We start from the raw sequence: 20,433 nt of genomic DNA on the forward strand, positions 1-20,433 counted from the left end.
AGATCTGATGATCCACAAACACTATTTACTCTACGAGGCTACTATCTGAACCAGATGGCCAGATTCTTCAGGCAAACGTAAAACAACAGTACTCAGCTGAATATTCCATATTTCAAATGGGATCTAAAAGTAGACACTTCACAGTTGGTTAGGGATAAGGATGAGGAAGACCATCCCCTGATTCTGATTCCTGGTGAGGGCGATGCTTTTTTTGCTGGTGATGGATCTTTGCCCCACACGTCACTGTGATGGATGGAAGCAGGATTGATCCCTAAGGCATGTTTGATATATAAGTGGATATAAATGACCTCCTTTCTAAACCCAATCCTTAATCACCTTGAGACTAAGGCCGTGTGTGCATGTGTGTGTGTGTGTATGTGTGTGTGTGTGTGTGTGTGTGTGCGTTTCAGTTTTTAAGTTAAGGATGACTCAGAGCCAGGCCTAACTTCTAGAACCATTCTTTTCTTGTTGTTGTTAATGTGTTTTTAAGACATTAATGGGCCTTTATTTTGTTCATTTATTTATAAGTGTGCTGAGAATTGAACCCAGTGCCTCACACATGCTAGGCAAGCGTTCTACCACTGAGCCAGAACCCATTTCCTCTAGAACCATTCTTACTAAGTGGACGCCCACTTTGGCAGCAGGGCAGGATGAACAAGCAGCCACAGGATTGGCAGGCTGCTCCCCAGTCCATCCACCTGCTGGTTTTGCTCTCCTGCTGTTTACCGGGCTCCAAGTGCTAAGGCAGATGGCCCTGGCCCAGTTGGCTTACAGGGCCAACCTGTACCTGGATTATACGCCATCAGGAACTAGCAATTAGCACTTGAGGCTCACCTGGCTTTACCAGGCAAAGGTCATGTTTCCTTTTCCTGGTACAAAATCTGCAAAAGGCTAAAGTCAATCAGCTACATTTGTCAATGAGGAAGATTAAAACTAAGCCTTTTATTCCAGAAAAATTCCTTATACTTCTATCATGATGTAAATTTCCCAAAAGCAATCAGTATTATGGTTTCTGTAACATATTATCTAAAGTGATAGTCAAGATTCTAGAAGAAAGACAGAGTTGTTCAATTGTTTGTTAATTTTGACTGCTTCAAACTCATATAGATATATTCAATGCCATAATAAATGTTCCCAACCCTTTAGTTTGGGTTTCATTTAAGTAATCCAAACAGAGACATCTTATATCTAATTTTGAGAGAGCTCAAAATTCCCAAAGCCCCTTGTCTAAGGCCTCAGCTGGCAAATATGAATTTCTTGTTTAGGTTATATAAGTAGGAAATAAACCTGTAGAGTATATTTTTCTGCCCTAATTTATGTGTTGATATAGATTTAATCACTCTATCTATAAATGTATATAAAGGCATTTATCATAATTTTGTCATTAAGCAATTTTTTTAAACTAAATTCAAATCACTACCCTAATCAAGTCAAAAAATTAACAATGCAGGTAGATTATAGTTCAACTTTGTGCATTAAAAAAATGAGGCTTTTGTAACGTTTAAAATAATCATTTTATCCCATTAAGGACTGAATTGTGTCCGTTAAAAGTTTACATATTGAAGTATCTCTAAATGTATTAGGGGACAGAGCCTTTAAAGAGGAAAATGAGTTAAATGAGGTAATTAGCACAGGCCCTGATGCAATATGAGGGTATAAGAAGACTGAATCAAAATACAGACAGGCACAGAGGGAAAGCCATGCATGGAGATACAGATAGAAATACAATTGAAGGAGAACACTATGAAGATTTTTGATTTTCATAAAATGTTTTCTTTATTGATTAACAAAAAAGACAAATAATTTAAACTAATAGATGCATTAAATATATTGTTCTAGAATTTTCAAGTTAGAAGGAAAAAAGTCACAGCAGCATTTTTTTTTTCTTTTAGGGGTAATGCAGTTGAGAATCTCACAGGGCCAATTACATAGCAATCGCCCCACAGAGACTTCATTGCTTAAAGATTTTTTTTTTTTTATTTGTGGCTTTGGCTGGTATCCCTCAGAAGAGAGCAGAAAAAGTTTTTAAACCAACCATCTCTTCTATTATGAAGAAAGTTAAATACGAATTTGGATTTAACAAATACAAACATCCAAGAATTTTGTCCATGAAATAACTCCCAAAATTACAAAGTAAACTTTAAAGTGCCACCTTAAAAATATTTTCAAATAACATGGGATTATTATTAAACATTAGGAAGCAAAGTATTCTTAAGAAAGGGCGCCTTATGAGGAAAGAGGGAAACTAAAGGATATTTATGATATCTGAACATGCTCAAGCTCCATGTAAGAGTTGGCCACCGCAATCCAAAGCACTTAGAAATTGTTTCCAAATGGTAACATTAAAAACAAAGGGAGGGAAAGGAAATAAACAAAAACAAAAACCTGGCCCTTAATCATGAACATCCTGCCAGGCATTAAAAAAGGATTTATTTTATATCTACTGCAACTTAAGTTAAAAGTACAACTCAACCCGGTTCTCTGGAAAGTAATAATTTATAATGCAATCACTGAGAGCATGAGCTCCAGAGCCAGTCTTCCTGGGTTCAATTCCCATTTCTCCCATTTCCTAACTATGTGATCTAGGACAAGCTGCTTAACCATTATGCATCCTAGTTTCCCCTCTCAAATGGAGATAACCAGAACCACGTCAGTGGGTTGTCATACTAAAGGAAATTTCTCCAAATAAATCCTTAGTGAATGAAATAACAATGTGCCATATGGTTATTGGTGGTAGAGCAATTCACACTAATCAAAATCAGAGCACAGAGAGTATAAAGTGACTGGTGAGGCTGGATTGGGGGAAAAAACAAACAAACAAACAAGAAAAAAACAATGAAAATTCCAGACTAGGTGACTTCTAAACATGTTCACAAATTTTGTTTACATACAATTTTGTGCATCAGCCTTAATGTTCCTGAATGTTCCTGAAATTCACATCTGCTGATCTGAGCGGGGCTCATATATAGTATTGGACCAGACAAGAAAGCAAACCATCCTTTAAGGTGTTGCCTGAAACAGCTGACCTTAGGGCCTATGGATGAAATAATCAGCACAGCTGATGGTTAAAGTCGTGGTTAAATGAACATTTAACAAATTCACCAGCCCAGAACATTATGGGCAAATACTGTTGGCCAGCATACTGTGAACCACGGGGATTCTCAGTAGTGGTCTCTGTGACCACTCATCCAAAGATTCAATAGCACAGTATGAAAGACGCTGGACACTCTGACTAGACCTTGACTCCAGCACACACACTGTGCTCCCAACCACCCAGCACACCAGGGGCCTGCCTCCACCAGCCCTGCCCCCTCCATCACTGCTTCCACACCCCAGCTGAGACCCTGGCCAGCAGCTGATGTCCTGCTACTTTCGATTTAAAGTGCTGTGAAAGCTCTGGAGCCATTTCAACAATGTTATCTGGCCCTGACCGCCCTCTTAGGAAAATATATCACATTTTCATTCCACTTCCCTATCACCTCCTATTCCCTGTTCTTTTGTCTCTTCCAGAAATTGCTTATCGTGCTTAAGTAAACAAATATAAATAGGGTTTTTCTGACTAGTTGCAAAACTCTGGTGGTTAACAGTGCACATAGCATTTCTGATCCAATCTGTACTTATATACACCAGGATGTTCCTGAGAGATTTAGGCCAAAGTTGATTTCCCTCCCTGCTGTAAATGTGCTGAGTGTCCTTGGCCTATACTGGACATTCAATTTCTTCAGCATAAGTCTATTTTCTCAGCATTTCTCTTGGCCCTATCTAACTCTTTATAGGCAGATAGAATGGTTTTGTGTATAGTCACTGTTTATTTCCTTGGTACATTTTCTATCTACTGCGGGTATGCTGCCAAATGTTTAAAAGCTTTCTACTTTGAAGCACAAGGCAATAGAAAAAGATGGCAGATACACAAAACAAGTAAAACAGAAATACTTCTCTTAAACAAAAGCCGAATGTGGTTAAGCTCAAACTGAGTTTTTGAATTATACCAAAGCCAGGATGCAAAACCACACTGGCAAAAACACATAAAGCCCTGTAAATAGCAAGGTAATGAATCAGCAGAGCAAAGCAACATGTGCCTAGGAAAAAAGCACCCTGCAGTGTGGTCTCCACAGTATTAAACTGCAAGATAATACATTAAAGGGGTCCTATTTTCTAAATTTTGCTTAACCTTTTTTTTAGTCCAAACTATTAATCCAATGTATTGTTCTCTTTTATTTAGGGAACATCTGAAACAATACTTTTAAGACCTATTTCATTCTCTCCTACATGCTGACAAGAAGTAAGAACATCACAACAGTGGCTAAGTGGTATAAAGAATTATTCTCTATTGAGAATCAAGATCTTTTATATCAGCAATAAATCCACTTGCAGGTAGTCTCAGAATTATGATTCCCTAATTGGAAGAAGCTCAACACCTTCAAATAATTTTGTTTCTGAAAAATTATCCACCCAACTGACAAACTAATATATATTAATCGCAGACACAAGTCCATGTCAAGTTCTAAGGATCTCTATACACTGCTTGTTTTATGTTTCTGAAACATTTTACTGTCAGTGATTTATTTCAGGTCCATGTGGCCGGCCATTTGTTTATTCTATTGCATACCATCTGTTTTTCTGTAGAGAGGTTTCAAGTTCTTCTCATTCCCTACCTCATATCCCACAGAAAACAATTTATGATAGACATAGATTTAAATCATTTGGATTCACGAGTTGGAAACTCGAGCTGCCCTTCCTTTATATTTGGCAAATGCTTTAATGGGATTAGCAAATTGTGTTATTATGAGGTACTTATGGAGAGACGACACCTTTTTTTACAATGACAAATGATGTTAACAGTTTCATTTGGGGTGTTTAATAGCAGTACAGAAGATTTCTCTAACGTTACAGGAAATTGCTGTGATAGACCATAAAGTCCTATTGCAAACCCTGTTCATATCTTTTATTTCTGAGAGTCAATGGATATGCGTATCGGGACATAGCAGGGTCTACAGTGGGGAATAAAGATCAAGTTGCTTCACTTTTAAGGGGACATGACCCTTTGGGGCCACAGGCCTAAAAAACACCTGGTTCCTTTGTGTTGGTCTCATTTCCTAAACCCTACATTCGTGGCTTTGCTTGTCTAGATGCTTCTGAGAGAAGGCCATCCCCAGACTTCCCCACAGAAAAGTGTGTGCTACAGACTCCAGCTCATCATCACCAATTGACTCCCATATTAGGGCTCACTTTGATTCAATCTGCAGAAGAGCCAATCATTCAGAGAACACAATTTCTTGTTGAAACTACACAGGCGATGTGTAAGGTGTTAATTACCATATTTACAAGAATCCTTGCTGCTTTCGTGGAGAGGAGGTATCTGATGACAGGGCCCAACAGCTGTCCACAGTTCATGGTTGACATCTGAAGGCTGAGAAACTTCCGTCTTGAGGTTTACTTGATTTTCACTAGTCCTCACCAAATCAGAATTAGATATATTTGAGGGGTAAGTGGCATCCTCGTGGATGCCTGATGGACTCGGTTTACTGAAAGTGTTAAGTGACATTTGTACTAAAGCTTCATGGACGAGGAGTGAATTTTCACGACACAAACCCTCAGATGGATTAAGTTCCATTACCTGTGTAAAGAAATACAGAAAAAGTACTATAATTTCTCCAGCAACTTAAACAAACGTAGTAAAGTGTTTATTTCTACTAGAATCTCACAATCAAGACCTCAATAAGAGTGAGATCAAGAAGAATATCACCATTTACTGTTTCCTCTCATTCCATTTAAATGAGCTAGAACCAAAGAATTCAATTCACTATCCACAATGTCTTTTATAACAAAGCTGCAGTGTCCTAGACTATTAAAGAGTCTCTATTTTAATCAAAGACAGAACATTTTAATTTTTACTAAATAAAAAATTGAAAACATATCCATATATACACAAGGAATTTGCAATAAATGTAATTTAGCAAACTTGAAAGAAAAATCAGATGCAACACAGTTCTCATTAGCTTTTACAACTCCATGCATTATCAATAAAAAGCATACATGCAACACATATAGCACAGAAAACTAAACTCCTGGGATGAATGGGATTGCCAAGCATTGTCAGAGAGGATGCAAAGAAAACACGTAATCTTCTGAAAGATTTCATCCTACTCAGACATAGCCTATGTCTTTAATTAGCTTTGAGGCAAGATAGAAAATATAAGTAGAAAGGAAACAAAAGAGTGAGGAAAAAAAACTGTATCTTTAACCCCAGAGCCTATGGGAAAGCTCCTCACACCTTTTATCCCCAGGCCAGTTTCTCCTCCACACCTGGAGCAAACTGAATCCAGCTAAGTAGGAAATGAATAATTACTGACAAATGTATGAATCTTAGAATTATTATAAATTCACTTGTCTATGAGAAGGGCCTCATTTTGATTAAGCTCAAGAGCATTGTTAGCTTACACAATGTATGTTCAGACTAAACAAAGGGAGATGTAATATTTTTAGAAACCTATAATCTAGGATACATTCCCAATGTTATCTACCAATCAGATAGAGGAGACAACATTGAACTAAGGGCCTGAGAAAGGCCAGGCTCCCATAAATGGCCTCACAACCACCAGGCTGAGGCCATTCCCACTGACCTTCCCATGCCCACTAGAGACCCCAAAGCTGCTTCTTACCCTCAACAGCACTGTATACGGCTCTGGAAACACATCTTCACTTTCACTTTCTTTTGGCTTTTGTTTTTCACTTTCCAACAAAGCACCCCCTCTTTGCTAAAACCTGACTGATTCTTAGATTCTTTTCTGTGATAGGTCAAGAGGCTGGAAAGTAGAATAGCGGTCTCCTCTTTCTTTGGACAGATTTCCTTGAGTCCCATTATGGTGACAGTGCAAATCATGTTAACTATTATTAGTGATATAGATTTGGAATTTAATCTATCCAATTCACAAAGAAGAGTAACATAACAGAATAGTGTTTTATTTGCATATAATATATATTCATACCTAACCAGTCTAAAAGGTACATGAATCCTGGATGATAGAATTTTCTTATTATATCCTATAGGAATAGATTGTAGAAACAGGGTCCTTAAAATACTGGAACAATGGCATGCTCACAGTGAATGTGCTTCTAAGGCAAACCTGCCCTCACCTCACTGGGTCAATCTGATTCTATGTTCCTTCCTCAGGCAAAGGTGTCTCTGAGTACAATGACCCAACAGAACCTTGGTCTTAAAAATTTCCATGTTTCAAGTCAAGACACATGCATTGCTTCTAAAAGATCCTAGCTTTCACTATCTACTAATTTGAGACGCTCTTGTGAGCTCTTACACAACAACCAGTAACAGCGGTGTTTGTATAGCATCCCTGGAGGACTGAGCCTGCCTTTGAAAGCTGCTTGGACACCCTGGAAGAGCCATACCTCCTTGCTTCCTGGTGGAAAGGCGGCGGGGAGGCTGCTCTGCCGGCTGTGCTTCCACTGACACTGCAGGCCCAGTTGGGCGCGCACGCTCTCTCTCTCCCTCTCCACCATCCTCTGGCCCTCCCTCAGCCGCTCCAGGTTTTGCTGGTACTCCTGGAGCTGATGGTCCAGCTCGCTGCGGTTCTTGAGCAGAAGCTCCTCCTGGGACTGGCACTCCCGTTCCCGCGCCTGCAGCCAGCTCTCCTTGGCCTCCTGCTCCCGCTGCTGCTGGTCACACCTGCGGTGCCAGCGCCGCTGTTCCTGCTGGAACTGGTGTTGGAGCTTGTGGATGTTAGCCAGCTCCTCACGCCGCTTCTCCAGGTTGCGGGACTTTTCCTGGTCTTGGAAGGAGCCGCCTCGCAAAGAGTGGCCGGGGGCCAGGCTCTCCTGCTGCAGAACCAGCTTGTGGATCTCGATGTGGCTATCCTGAATGGTCAAGGCGGCCTGTGGGGCAGCGGAGGACAAATGAATAAACAGGCTTGTGTCTTGTTTACCTCTTGGGTTGGAAGCATCCCTAAATACAAAATGTATAATCAAACTAATCAAACTATTTTCTCTTAATATTCTGCCCTTTTTCCAAATTACATGTAAAGACAGACTTTGGCATTTCAAATAGGTTTATCTTTAGTTCTTAATGACATCATCTGGGAAATTATATAGAGAAGAAATCTTATATAGAGAAAAAATCATATCATTTTTCCTTAGTGTCTGAGGGGATTGGTTCCAGGACTCCTTGTGGGTACCCAAGTCTGCAGATGCTCTAGCCTCTTACATAAAACGCCTTAGTGTTTGCACAAAACCTACGCACATCCTCCTGCATACTTTGAATCATCTCTAGATGACTCATAATTCCTAATACAATGCCCACAAGTCACTTCATGTGCACAAATCCAGTGTAGTACTGAGCAAGATGCAAACTCAAGTTTTGCTTTTTGGAACTTTATGAAATTTTTTCCCTACATTTTTCTATCCAATGTTGTTTGAATGAGAGGATGCAGAAAATGTGGTTACAGAAGGTTTATTGTACTCAACCCCCTTCTGTAAATGTCATTGGTTGCCAGCTGTTGGGTGATATTTAAGTAAGTCTTCTTAGTAAGAAAGAATACAGTACATAAACTTGTAAGACTCTACATTCCCATTCTAGAACTCATTCTCTTTCTGAGCTTCCCCAGTTAATAAATTAATAGTCACATTAATTTTAAAATCTATGTAAACCTAGTAGTATCTTTTATTTGAATCCCAAACCAGAAATTACTTGAGTCACATAGGTTGCTTTCATGAAGACATAAAAATAAAAGTCAACTATTTGGAGAGATTTGATAAATATCTCTTTATAGCATAATGCTTAAGGATAGCAGTTAATGCTATTTTCAGGAGATACGTAAGTGGCTGAAGCTAGTCTGCTTACTGTTATGTCTTTGCATTCTCACAGGAAGGTCATGCATAAAACACTGAGCTGAAATTCATTTGTTTAATAGATTGCTAACAGGAGGCTGGAATGATTAAGAGAAAATAGACACTCTAAATCCCAGAGGACATTACCAAATAGATTTAAAAAAACATTTTGAGTTATGGTATCTGCCTATGAAAAGTTTGGCAACATCACAGAAAATAATTGCCAAGATTTGGATAGATGCCACTAAGCCAAAATTTCTCTGTGAATGTCCTTGGAAGCTTTTCATTTTGAAAGTTCCATTTAAAGTGCAAAGATGTACAGAAGGGACAAATTGAAAATGGACACATACTGGGTATGTGTGTGTGTTTTGACTCAGTATGAGAAATCATTACTCTCTTAGGAATAAATTCACATTTTTCCTTTCTAAGAATTTTTTAAACTGTCCATGTAACAGATGCTAGGAAGATGGGGGTTTGAACATTAGTTCTTTGTTAGATCAGCAGTTTTCTATACTTTTGAAAGTTAGAGAACTAAAATATATTTTAAATGTGTACTCGTTTTAGAGTAAGACTCAAAAAGATATTCCCTTGGGGCTTTTTGAAATGAAATTCATATTTTTAGATTTTAGAATTATTTTTAAAATTTCAGGCTTGTTTGACTATTTGGTTAATGACCTTTAACAGCTGTTATAAAGAGAACAATGATTATCATTGAGAATAGATGCTAATTACTATGCTCTTTAAATATGAAATAATTAGCACATAATAAACCACTCAGGACTCGCTGACCTGGCAGAACACACTGTAGACAATACATCACTCCCTAATTCCAATAAATCCTAAGGGCATCAGTACGGTTAAACAAACAAAAATCCAATCATTTACATGTCAAAACTGCCACGGGAAATGATAACTATCATGTAAGGATTACCATTAGAATAATTCAGCATGACTATGAAGACCACTTTGTGTCTACTTATCATTTGGGATAAGATTATTTTCTTCCCTAACACAGAGGTGGAATTCAAAGATTGGATATTCATTTCCCACACTTAAAGTTTGCACTTATATTTAGGAGAGAACAGTACTTTTTTAGGAATCCGCATGCAATCCATTCTCTCTTCACTTACATTGCCAGAATATCTGTGCCTTTTCCTTTTTGACTCATTCTACCTATTCTCTGACCCTGTTCTCAAATGACCAAATTTCATTTTCATCTCATTCAGACACACTTATGTAAAAACATTAAGCATGGATAAGAAATTCAGCTTCTAAAGAGATGACTGTACCATGAACGAAAATCTTTCAGAGACCATATCTTTAGAGCAGCCCAAAAGCTTTAGCCTGTTTGAAAAAGTCTACTGCAGACTTTGGTATTTCCCAAGTGGCTTCAACCTAATGCATTGCAAAAATGAGGTCATTTAGGTCACAGGGCATTTTGAACCTTGAATCCACAAGGGGCTACATTCAGAGTTGAATAGAAGAGAGATGAACTTGTATTTTACCAGGTAACACAACCCAGGATGCTCAAGTTTTTTTATTCCTTAAGAGATAATACATTACATTCAAACTCTATCTCTTCTTTGTTGACATTTAAAAGAAAGCATATTTTAAACATATTTGTTTTACATGATAAATTCATCTCTAAGAACTCCTATTCCAGACCAGCATCTCTGATGCTTTAAGACACTAAAGGCAATCCCACAAAACTGTGAATAAGGAGCTTACTATCACCCCTGTTAGTTAACAGATTTTCAGAAGTTTCATACAAAGCAATAAATCAAGAAAATAAAATTGATAGGACTATTAAAGAACAGTTAAATAACTATTATTTTCAATTTTTTTCCTACCTGGGATACCTCAAAGAATCAAATAAAGAAGTTAATTGAGTAGACCAGTTAAAAAATAAATACACAAATATCCTTTACTTACAACCATTAGGGATACATATATTCACCTATATGAAGATATTCTAAAGCTTTGTAACAGAACATAAAATAAGAGATGACTGGCCCATGTTTTTAGACAAGAGGACTGATTATGGCAGAAGTTCCAATTCTCTCCAATTTAATTCATAAATAAAATAAAATTTTGATTTTGTGGGTCTTGGTAGGAAATAATTGACAGAGTGATTCAAAAGTTCTGGTAAAAGTATGTGTAAATATATGAAAAAATAAGAAGAGACTAGCACTGTCATATATTCAAATGTGATCCAAAGCTTTATTCATTAATTAATGTGATAATAATAAAGTCTTGATGTAGTTGGGTTGAAGTATAAATAAGGAAACAGCAAATGCAGTATGACTTAACATTTTTTGGTGACAAATTAGACTTAATATTCTTTTAACATTCAAAAGGTATACAAATATGAAATATGAATGAGTAATAAACCAGGAAGGGGTAAAAAGTTTAGTCTCACTACTAATCACAGAAGTGCAAATTCAAATTATCAGATTCTTGACCCATTTTCAAATTGAAGAGAGAAAGAAAGAAAGAGAAAGAGAAGGTTGATTGCTTTATTTGGGCAATGTTTATTTAAAACCTTAAAAAAAAAAAGAAAAGAAAGAAAGAAAATAGTTCTAGTAATTTATCCTGAAGAAGAAACATTTAGATATGGCTATAGAGATCAGCGTACAAGGATGTCCACATTTTGTGCTATTAATAATAAAAAAGTGTAGCTAATTGGTGATTGGATAAATTTCATAGACTTGAACATTACACATTTATTGAAAATCATGCTATTGCAGAATGGAGGATGGCACAGACAGGTGTTGCTAACATACATACAAAAAGCAATCCAGAATCGGGAGGGATATGCACTAGCATGATGGTGGTGAGTCCTCTCCACAGAATCACAAGCCATTTCTTTTATCTATTTGTATTTCCAAATTTCTTCAAATCGTTTTACTAGATAAACATTGCTTTTATAGCATTAAAATTTTGTTAATCAGTAAACTAAGCAACTGGGTGCCCTGAGCCTCTTTTCTGTGCATGACCTGAGGGATCCCTCAGCACTCTAATCCTCAATTCAAACATTTTTATGCTTATTTTTTTTTTTGAAAAAGAATAAGCCCTTTGAGAATAGGTCTTGTGGTCCTTTTGCTTTTGTGGACTTAACCCTCAGCATAGTGTCCAGCACAGACAGAGCAGGTACTCAAAAAATGTTAAGCGATGGAGAAGGGGGGAAAAAAAAACCCGAAAGAGTGGATGAATTATTTAACTGCTCTTAAGACCTAAGGCCACATGTGGAAGTGAAAAAGTTTAGGTGTGAATTTAAGTTTTCACCAGAAAATGTGAAGTCATGCTACACTCACCTAAGAGCTTCATTGTAAATGTCAAGCCAGAACATATTCATCACTATTTTCTAAAGATATGAACTGTTTTATGGTTTCTAAGAAGAATGGTATAAAATGTAGTAGTGGTGTTGCCTCATGATTACAAAACCAGGTGAAGTTCAGCTCATCTGGCTGACTTTCTCTTACGGGGTTGGCATTCTTCTGAGATCACTCACTATCTCTCAAGATATTCTAATTTCTAAAGTCTGGGAATCATCAAAGTGAATTGCATTAAGAGAAACATTCACAAGGTCAAAGATTAGCAGAAGGTTGTTACCTGAAGGCTATATAAAAGACGAGTTAAATTCTGTATAGCTTGTATAATCTGAAAAATAAGAGGGTATATATCAAATTCTTGAAAAACCTTTCATTAGCTACAAATCAAAAAAAAAAGCATAGTGATATATTTAAAGCATACATAGCTCACCTCTGATTGTGAAGATTCTGAAAAACTTCTATATTCCACCTACAATACATAAAAACATAAGAAAATGAATAGCCACTCTACTTTTTGGAAAAGCTGTTCCAAAATGCATGACCCTCATCCTCTCTAAACTCAATTACCTCATCTATAGTGACTCTGAATCCTTCTAGGATGAAAAACCTATAGAAACCCCCACTTGAAAGCAAGAGACTCCCTCATGCAAACTTGGTGTTAGGGATGCATGGAAAGTTTTACCATGCTCCATCTTAAAACAAGGGAGGACTGAGAGGAAGCCTTGCAAGGGACACATGTTTACTGCATGCAGACCACACTGTAAACTGAGCGCTCTGCGCCCAGGTTGAAGTTTTCTCCTGAGTCAGACTGACCCCTTACATCCTCGAGGCCAGATTTAGAAGATAGAGAACATTGTATCAGGCCTCCAGTTCCCTGCCTCACTGGCCAAAATAGTCACTGGTTAGACTAAGAAAACTGGTCTCCCCCAGAGCCTGCCTCAATTAGACTTCACTGGGCCAGTGCAAAGACTATAAGTGAGGCCACAGGAGACCATCTGCTCCTTGGGAAGTAGGTCTATGCTTCATTCTTTGTCTTGCCCACAGCAGCACACATTAATGGAACATGTGGATACTGAGGGTTTCCAGTTTCCAGAATTGAATTAAACTTTTGTTTATTTACCTATTGTCTGTCTTCTCACACTAGTACATAAACCAGTGAATAGCAGGACTTTGTGTATTCAATATTATATCTGCAAACCTAAGATGATGTCTGGCATGCAATGAAAACTTGAATTTGATTGCGCTCTACTCAATAAGTACTGATCACTCACTATCAACACTATGCTTTATCCTATGGGAGATCATTGGACTCCCTGTTCTCCAAGAGCCTACAGTCTCCAATATGCTGCTTGTTTTCATCTGAGCAGATCTAATTTCAAGTGTAAAAAACAGTCAGCCATGGTAATGTTCTCAGATAACTTTCAACTTGTTGTTAAATGCAATCAGTTCAGGTTGATGATGAACTAACCAGATCTTCTCTTCCCCCATATGGCAAATTAAAAATTTCATTACTGAGAAGCCCCTCCAATAGAGGGAAAGACAAAGTCTGAAAAAGGGAGATGAAATTTAAAGGCATTAGATCTGTGCCCAACCCTATGGAAGATAACAAGGACTAAGAATCCCCATTCTTTAGTGAGTTTTGGAGTTCTTGCTTTTCTACTAGTCTGTTCTTGCCCATCAACATTTTATTATTTTGAAATAAAATATGGTATAGAATTTTTATACTCTAAAAATTAAACACATAGAAATGAGTTGCTTTGTGCTACCCAAGAACCACCATTACTAGTGAGAAAGGAAAATGCACATAATCCTTTTAATGGAGTTGGTCCGCCACCTTGTGGTTCAAGAGCATAATTGCAATGGATGATTAACAGGATTTCTGCCATTGGGTTTTTGGAGGGGGGGGGGTTGTTTTTTAATTCTTTCAGTAGTAATGTTTTAATCTTACCTTATTAAGTGAGCTAATGGGAAACTATCCATTATACAATTTTTAAGAGTGTGATTTCAAGTGGAACCTTAGCTTAGTTTCTCAAAATGCCTTATTAAGTGCCAAATTTTCTACATAGGTTAATACAAAGAAGAACCTGGACACTTAATCTCGATTATCCTCCTGTAACTAAATCACAGGTGGGAGCTGTGATGGCTTTTCATTTGAGAGTAAACTATCACTGACCAACTCGTCCTACCTCCAACCCTCTCTCCTTCCTTCCTGATAACATGAAAACAGTTAAAAGCTACAAACCAGATTTAAAAGTGAAGTCTGTACAGAGAAGGATGAAAAGCAGGAACATTTTAAGACAAATAAGTTAGAAAGTTTACAATCAGAAAACATAAAACATTGCATTCTTATATTCATTTTGTCACATTCACTTTTCTTATAAAGTTTTAAAATGATTTTAAATTAGTTGTCTTTTCTATTTTTTTTTTTTTTTACATCTTTGAACTTGGTCTCCTAGCCATATGTAATACATACATCATATATAAAATGCTACATTTAAACATATAGATGACATACAGGTTTATGTTCTTTCCTACACTGGCACATGCTGATACTTGATAATGGACCTAATTCAGTGTCAGACAAAACCAAATTCTTGAGCCCTCAAGCCCTCCTAAGGAGGACAACTTGGCATCTCCCGGAATCGTAGTTTTATTCTTTTAATATATGAGACATTTCAATTTCATTTGAAGTTAATGGGAAGTTGTATGTATTTAATTTCTAAAGAGAGAGTTATAACCTATGTATAGTAGAAGTCATAGAAGGAGCAGCAGCATTTGGAACCACTTTATCACAAATGAAAAATTGGTCAGGTGAATTAAAAATCTACCAAGAGTAGGTGAAATGTGGGCAGTGACAGGGAAAAAAAATTGGAAAAGCGGAGAAAGTCAAGGAAGGTAAAAGCAGCAAGAATATTCCATAGTAGAAATTATCTCAGCTACGTGAGCACCATCCGGTTGCATAAGGGCCCCGATGCTCAGGACCACCTCAGCCAGATGGTTGCCAAAAGCAGTGTGTGGAAAGCAAGGTTTGCAGCGCGGAAAGTGAGCCCAGAGGTCAGAGCACAGACACACATACAGACGTGAGAGTTTTCAACCTTCTTTAATAACTTTTTCACTTTTCTTTTGTTTACACCTACATGATATAGGAAGAACAAGAACATTGAAAGAAGAAATAAGTTAGAAAGTTTAAATAGGAATATTGAGAACAATTCAGAAAAGCACTTTCATTCCACTCACTGCCATTGACAGGGCAGGACCTGAGGCTATTTTATTGGTACAAAGCAACCCAAGTCATTTACTAACAAATCAGTTAACAATACCTTCTCCCCTGCATCAGAGACCTCCAAGTCGGTTACCACACCCTGGATCCCGGGATCCACATCCCAACAGCCTCTTCCTTCTGTCCCTTCTGTGTCTAGTGCTGGGAGCACGCCATTGAGACAGAAACAAAAAGGACAAACATCAGCCACCCGATTGGGTTCATCCACACACAGCTGACCCACCCTTCCAAATAAGGAACGAGGACAATTGATACATCTGGAATGTTCTCATAGGAGGCACCAAAGCAGCACAGAGCAAAGCACACAGTCCCTGCCCACAGGGGGCTTACACACTAACACAAGTCATATTGACACAGGGCATGAATGAGCACTCATCTTTTCACATTTACTTCTTTCTCATGCAGACGTGCCCATGTGTTGTTTGTGGTCTAGGAAATATAGATTCTATGTATCACATTCACTTAGTAGGAAAAAGCCTACTGGGGAGGGTGAAATTTAAACCAGGCACAATTGAATGAAAGCAAGGTCTCAGGGCAGACCCAGGTCTGTAAGAAGGCCCCCCTGCCCAGTACGAGAGCGGCAGCCCATAAGCAAGGTTTAGAAGGAAAGAGCAGACCAGCAGTTGTCACCTTTCTAAGAAGGCTGAAGATGGCTAAGGCTTCATGGTTTCAGGGTCACATAAACTGAGACCCTGTCCCAGTTTCTCATAATTTCCAATTTTTTTTCTCACACTTCCTACTAATACTCTAAATTTGCAAATACTGTAATTACTGTATATTTAACCTACGAAAACATAGGGATTAGTCGAGAAATATTTTTAAGTACCAAATACAAATTTCACTTCCAATAAATCTCCATTGGCATGAATTTATTTCTTTATTTACCATGTGAACTCAGTTAAAATATATACCATGCTCACCTTGCACTGATTAAAGCTAGACCCTTTGAGGCCATTTCACACATAGTATTTCAATGAAACAATGTCTAATCAGGACGCTAATGAAAAAGATATTCACTTCGTGGTGCTGTTTATACAATTCTTTATTTGATGATATCTCAAAACTTTATTTCTAGTTTGGGAAATGCTTTTTCTTTTTGTTTAAATTAGCAAAAAAAAAATGCTTATATCTTTGGAAAAGTAGAGTTGTCTAAGACTCTAAAGGCCTCTTGTAAAAAAAGACTTTTGATCTCAGCAGAAATTACTTTAAATGATATCAAGTAGAAACCAAGTTCATTGTCTATGCCTATAGTGAAAGGACATTGTATAGAGACTCTTCTGTCACTCAAAAAGTAGTTCCATTGGATACCATTCCTTTAAAAAAAAAAATGTCTTAAAGAGATGTCAAAAGGCATTAGCAAAGAATTAACTATTCTCTTTCTCTTCCCCAACTCTTCACAGAAATAAGGGCAACCAAATGTGGAAAGAAGGCAGTGATGGGCCAAATAAAGGCAGATTTCTGGAATTTGGATCAGGTTGCCCCTCTCCATAGTCAATTTCAGGGCAAGTGAGAGGGTTTCCAGTGGACAGAAACTGACAGAAGTAGATTTCACTCGTTCACCTGATGAAGTATACTGAATCCTAAAAATAGAGTTTTGTTTGGCTTATAACCTCAGGCTGACATGAGCTTGATTTGGAAGAACCCAGTCCTCAAAGTCAATCACAGAACTGACCCATTTTAGTGGAGGCTTTCATTTAGGAATAATCTTTTGCCTTTAGTGACCTTATAAAGAAAATCTAATTTTTATAGCATCATGGTCCAATTCAGCCCAGAACCAATAAGCTCTTTGGGTTCAGGACCCTGCCCCCTGAACCTGCATCTCCTCTATGTGAATCCTGGTATCAGACTGTTCTGGTTCTAGCAAATGCCACAGTTATCCCTACAGAGTTGTGGGAGATGTGGACACAGATGGGGAGAGCCTCCATTGCCTGGCCCAAAGGGAGGGATCTGGCCACGTGCTCTGAGCAGCTGCAGAGGCGGAGTGGAGCCTCTTCAGCTGTCCCTGGGCTGAGGCTGAAAGCAGCAGATCCCTACATGTATTTTTAGATAGAACTTCCTCAATGGCATAATGAGGTTCTTCTTTTAAAAGGAAATCACCCAGGGCAGTACAACTCCCCTGATGAATCTGAGCTGTGTTGAAATGAAAAACACATGTGCACACTCTGAAAATAGAGACCCAGGATTAGATAAAGCAGAACTGGAGAGGGGAAAATAATTATTGGTGCTCACAAAAAAAATGTCTAGAATTAAAAAGCTATACTGCTTCAATATATCTTAATTAACCAGGGGATGTTGTTAAAGAAAGTCTAAAACAATTTAATCCTCCAGTCTCTCGCTACTAAAGATGGTTTATCACATGTACATAAGACATTTCTTTGGAAGTAAAGTTTTTACCACCTGTATGTGCTGAAAGATAGACTTTATACTCTCATCTTTGAGTCCTCTATGGAATTAACTATTCAGTTTAAAAATAACACATATAACAACATAATTAGGTTTATATTACCTATATTACCTAAGCTAATTCTCTATATTCTGTTTTTCTGTACTTAAAATATACTGAAATGGTGTTTCAATAAATAAATTTTGACCTGAATTAAAGTATATGATAACACAGATGAAGACTCTTTTGGCAATTCTACCTTTGCACACACCAAACTCTGTGTGTGTGTGTGTGTGTGTGTGTGTGTGTGTGTGTGAGAGAGAGAGAGAGAGAGAGAGAGAGAGAGAGAGAGAGAGAGGGAGAGAGAGAGAGAGAGAGGGAGAGAGAGAGAGAGAGGGAGAGAGATCCTAGTTTTATTAAGAATCAGAGATATTCTCAGTTATATTTTCTCAGTTGATATTCATGAAATTAAGTTTAAGGCTTATTCTCCAGTGGACTGCAGGGACGCTTAAAAAAAAAAAGATTGAAAAAGTCCTTTCTAAATTGGTGTTCAATAAGTCATATAAAAAGTCGAAGCAGGGTATGCCTCGGGGAAGGTGCAATGCTTTGATGGGAAACAGAACAGTAAAACCCACCAACCACTCTTCAAGTCTTTATCCTTGGAACACCATGCCATGAATGTATGCATATGATATTTACTTATGACTAGCATAGTTGTTCTTATTTTTTTTTTTCCAATTTAAAAAAAATACACAAAGTCCCTTTCCATAGGGACAGAGTCATTGCTTTCATCTTATGTGACCACTACAGGCTCCAGGGGCTGTTCAGGCTCATTGCCAAGGCCTGTGTTTTCACTTACGAGCAGTGGGCGGTCCTGGTACATCAGCAGAATGGAGTGTGTCCACCAAGACAGCTTCTCCGCCACCTTCCTCAGATGGCTGACTTGCATCGCCCATCTGTGAGGCCTTCACTGCAACTTGCAGACTCTCCGCTAAGTAGGAAAATAAAAATAAATTTAAAAAATGAATGTATGTGTAGAGTTTGATCTAGACCAAGAGTTAACAAATTGTATTTGGTCTGTGTATGATTTTACGTGGCCTGGGAGCTATGTATTATTTTTACGTTTTTAAAAGCTTGTTAAAACACAGGCTTGTGTGTGCACACGCACACACACTCCCACACAAGATCAAGATGGGGTGACCTGCAAACCCTAAAATATTTACAATCTCTCCCTTTATAGAAAAAAATATACAGGCCTGAAATTTAAACCAATACTTTTAACATCATCTTGAAATATAGCGCTAACTCAATAAAACAGTAAAAAACCATTATATAAAAAATCTCAATGTAACTTTTACTTCACTAAAATAGTATGTTGAAAAACTTCCTGTAATTCAAGTAATATAAACATCAGGTATTAGACTTTTAAAAGCAGTTGTTCAGAAATATTAGCTATTCTTCAAAAGAGTATTTCCTCCAACTTTAATAATATAGATTCCCAGTATTCACTCTAGACCTTGATATCAGGTTCCACAGAGGAAAGGGGGCAATTTTTGTTCTAAACAAGCTCCAAAGGCTAATTCTGAATCACAAAGCTTCCAACAGCTTAAGAAAAGCCACACCAGGAAGGGGAAAGTGTGTTCATAATAAAAGATTTTGACTAGTCTATAGCAGACTATGACTTTGAGGACTCTACAAATATTCCTAAAGCCATCTTGTCCAATGATTCCAATCAGAAAATACTGAGAATCAACTCTGACTACTAAACTACTTTTATAACTACTAAAGAGAACCTGCAGACTGGAGAAAGAAAGAGACATACAACTAACCATATTACAGGGCGGCACATTATCAGGTAAGCTCTGTCTCTCAGTTATTTGAGCATTGCAAAAGCTACTGCAGCACTGGTGAGCAGGAGAGTTACATAAACTAGTGGGATTAAGGCAAAGTTCACAAAAGGGATGAAATCTGAGCAGACCTGGAAGGATGGCTGGGATCCGTGGGGCAGAGACAGAAGAAGAGAAAGGAAAACCAGTCTGGCATTTCAAAGAACCAGGAAGACCATTCAAGGTGCATATTCAGCTGGTTTTTTTTTTTTTTTTTTTTTTAACAGAAGATGATTACCTTGCTCTGATAAGAATTCCTGCTGCATCTCTCACCTGAAGGCTGAGTGCTGACCAATGACTCAGGGGTGAATTACCCCACTTGGGGCCCTTGCAGTACCTCCCCTGATCTGGTTCCTTTTGAGCAGCTGTGTCCAGGGCTGTTCCCTCATATCTCTTTCACACAATGGGCCAAAGGAATTGAAGCCAATGAACTTATAACCCATCATTAATAAAAAGTTTTAGTGGGGAAATGAAGTCAAAGCCACTGGCTAAAAATGAAGAATGAGTGATTTGTTTCACAAAGGCCTTATCACTTTTAACTCATTTGGAAGTCCTTTTGGTGTTACTTCTAAAATACAACTCGAATCTGTTTACTTCTCTCTGCTTCCGTTGTCAATAGTCGGAGCCTAGACCCATGCACCAGTATCTCTCATCTCAATTGCTTTCTAACACGTCTCCAAGCAAACTCATCCCCTTCCAATCTGTTCTCCT

General features: G+C 37.9%; 1 protein-coding gene across 1 annotated transcript in view; it reads right to left on the bottom strand.

Moving 5' to 3' along the window:
* Window positions 1–20,433, bottom strand: part of Arhgef28 (Rho guanine nucleotide exchange factor 28) — a 248,065-nt gene that overhangs the window by 24,983 nt on the left and 202,649 nt on the right. Inside the window, exons 29-34 of the mRNA XM_077795966.1 lie at window positions 18,696–18,827; window positions 15,494–15,594; window positions 12,604–12,642; window positions 12,454–12,501; window positions 7,408–7,890; window positions 5,317–5,617 (exon numbers count right to left, since the gene is read on the bottom strand). Of these exons, the coding sequence (XP_077652092.1) occupies window positions 5,317–5,617; window positions 7,408–7,890; window positions 12,454–12,501; window positions 12,604–12,642; window positions 15,494–15,594; window positions 18,696–18,827 (1,104 nt within the window). The remainder of the gene's footprint in view (window positions 1–5,316; window positions 5,618–7,407; window positions 7,891–12,453; window positions 12,502–12,603; window positions 12,643–15,493; window positions 15,595–18,695; window positions 18,828–20,433) is intronic.

Source organism: Urocitellus parryii, chromosome 1 (genome assembly GCF_045843805.1).
Source record: "Urocitellus parryii isolate mUroPar1 chromosome 1, mUroPar1.hap1, whole genome shotgun sequence".
In the NCBI taxonomy this organism is placed as follows: domain Eukaryota; kingdom Metazoa; phylum Chordata; class Mammalia; order Rodentia; family Sciuridae; genus Urocitellus; species Urocitellus parryii.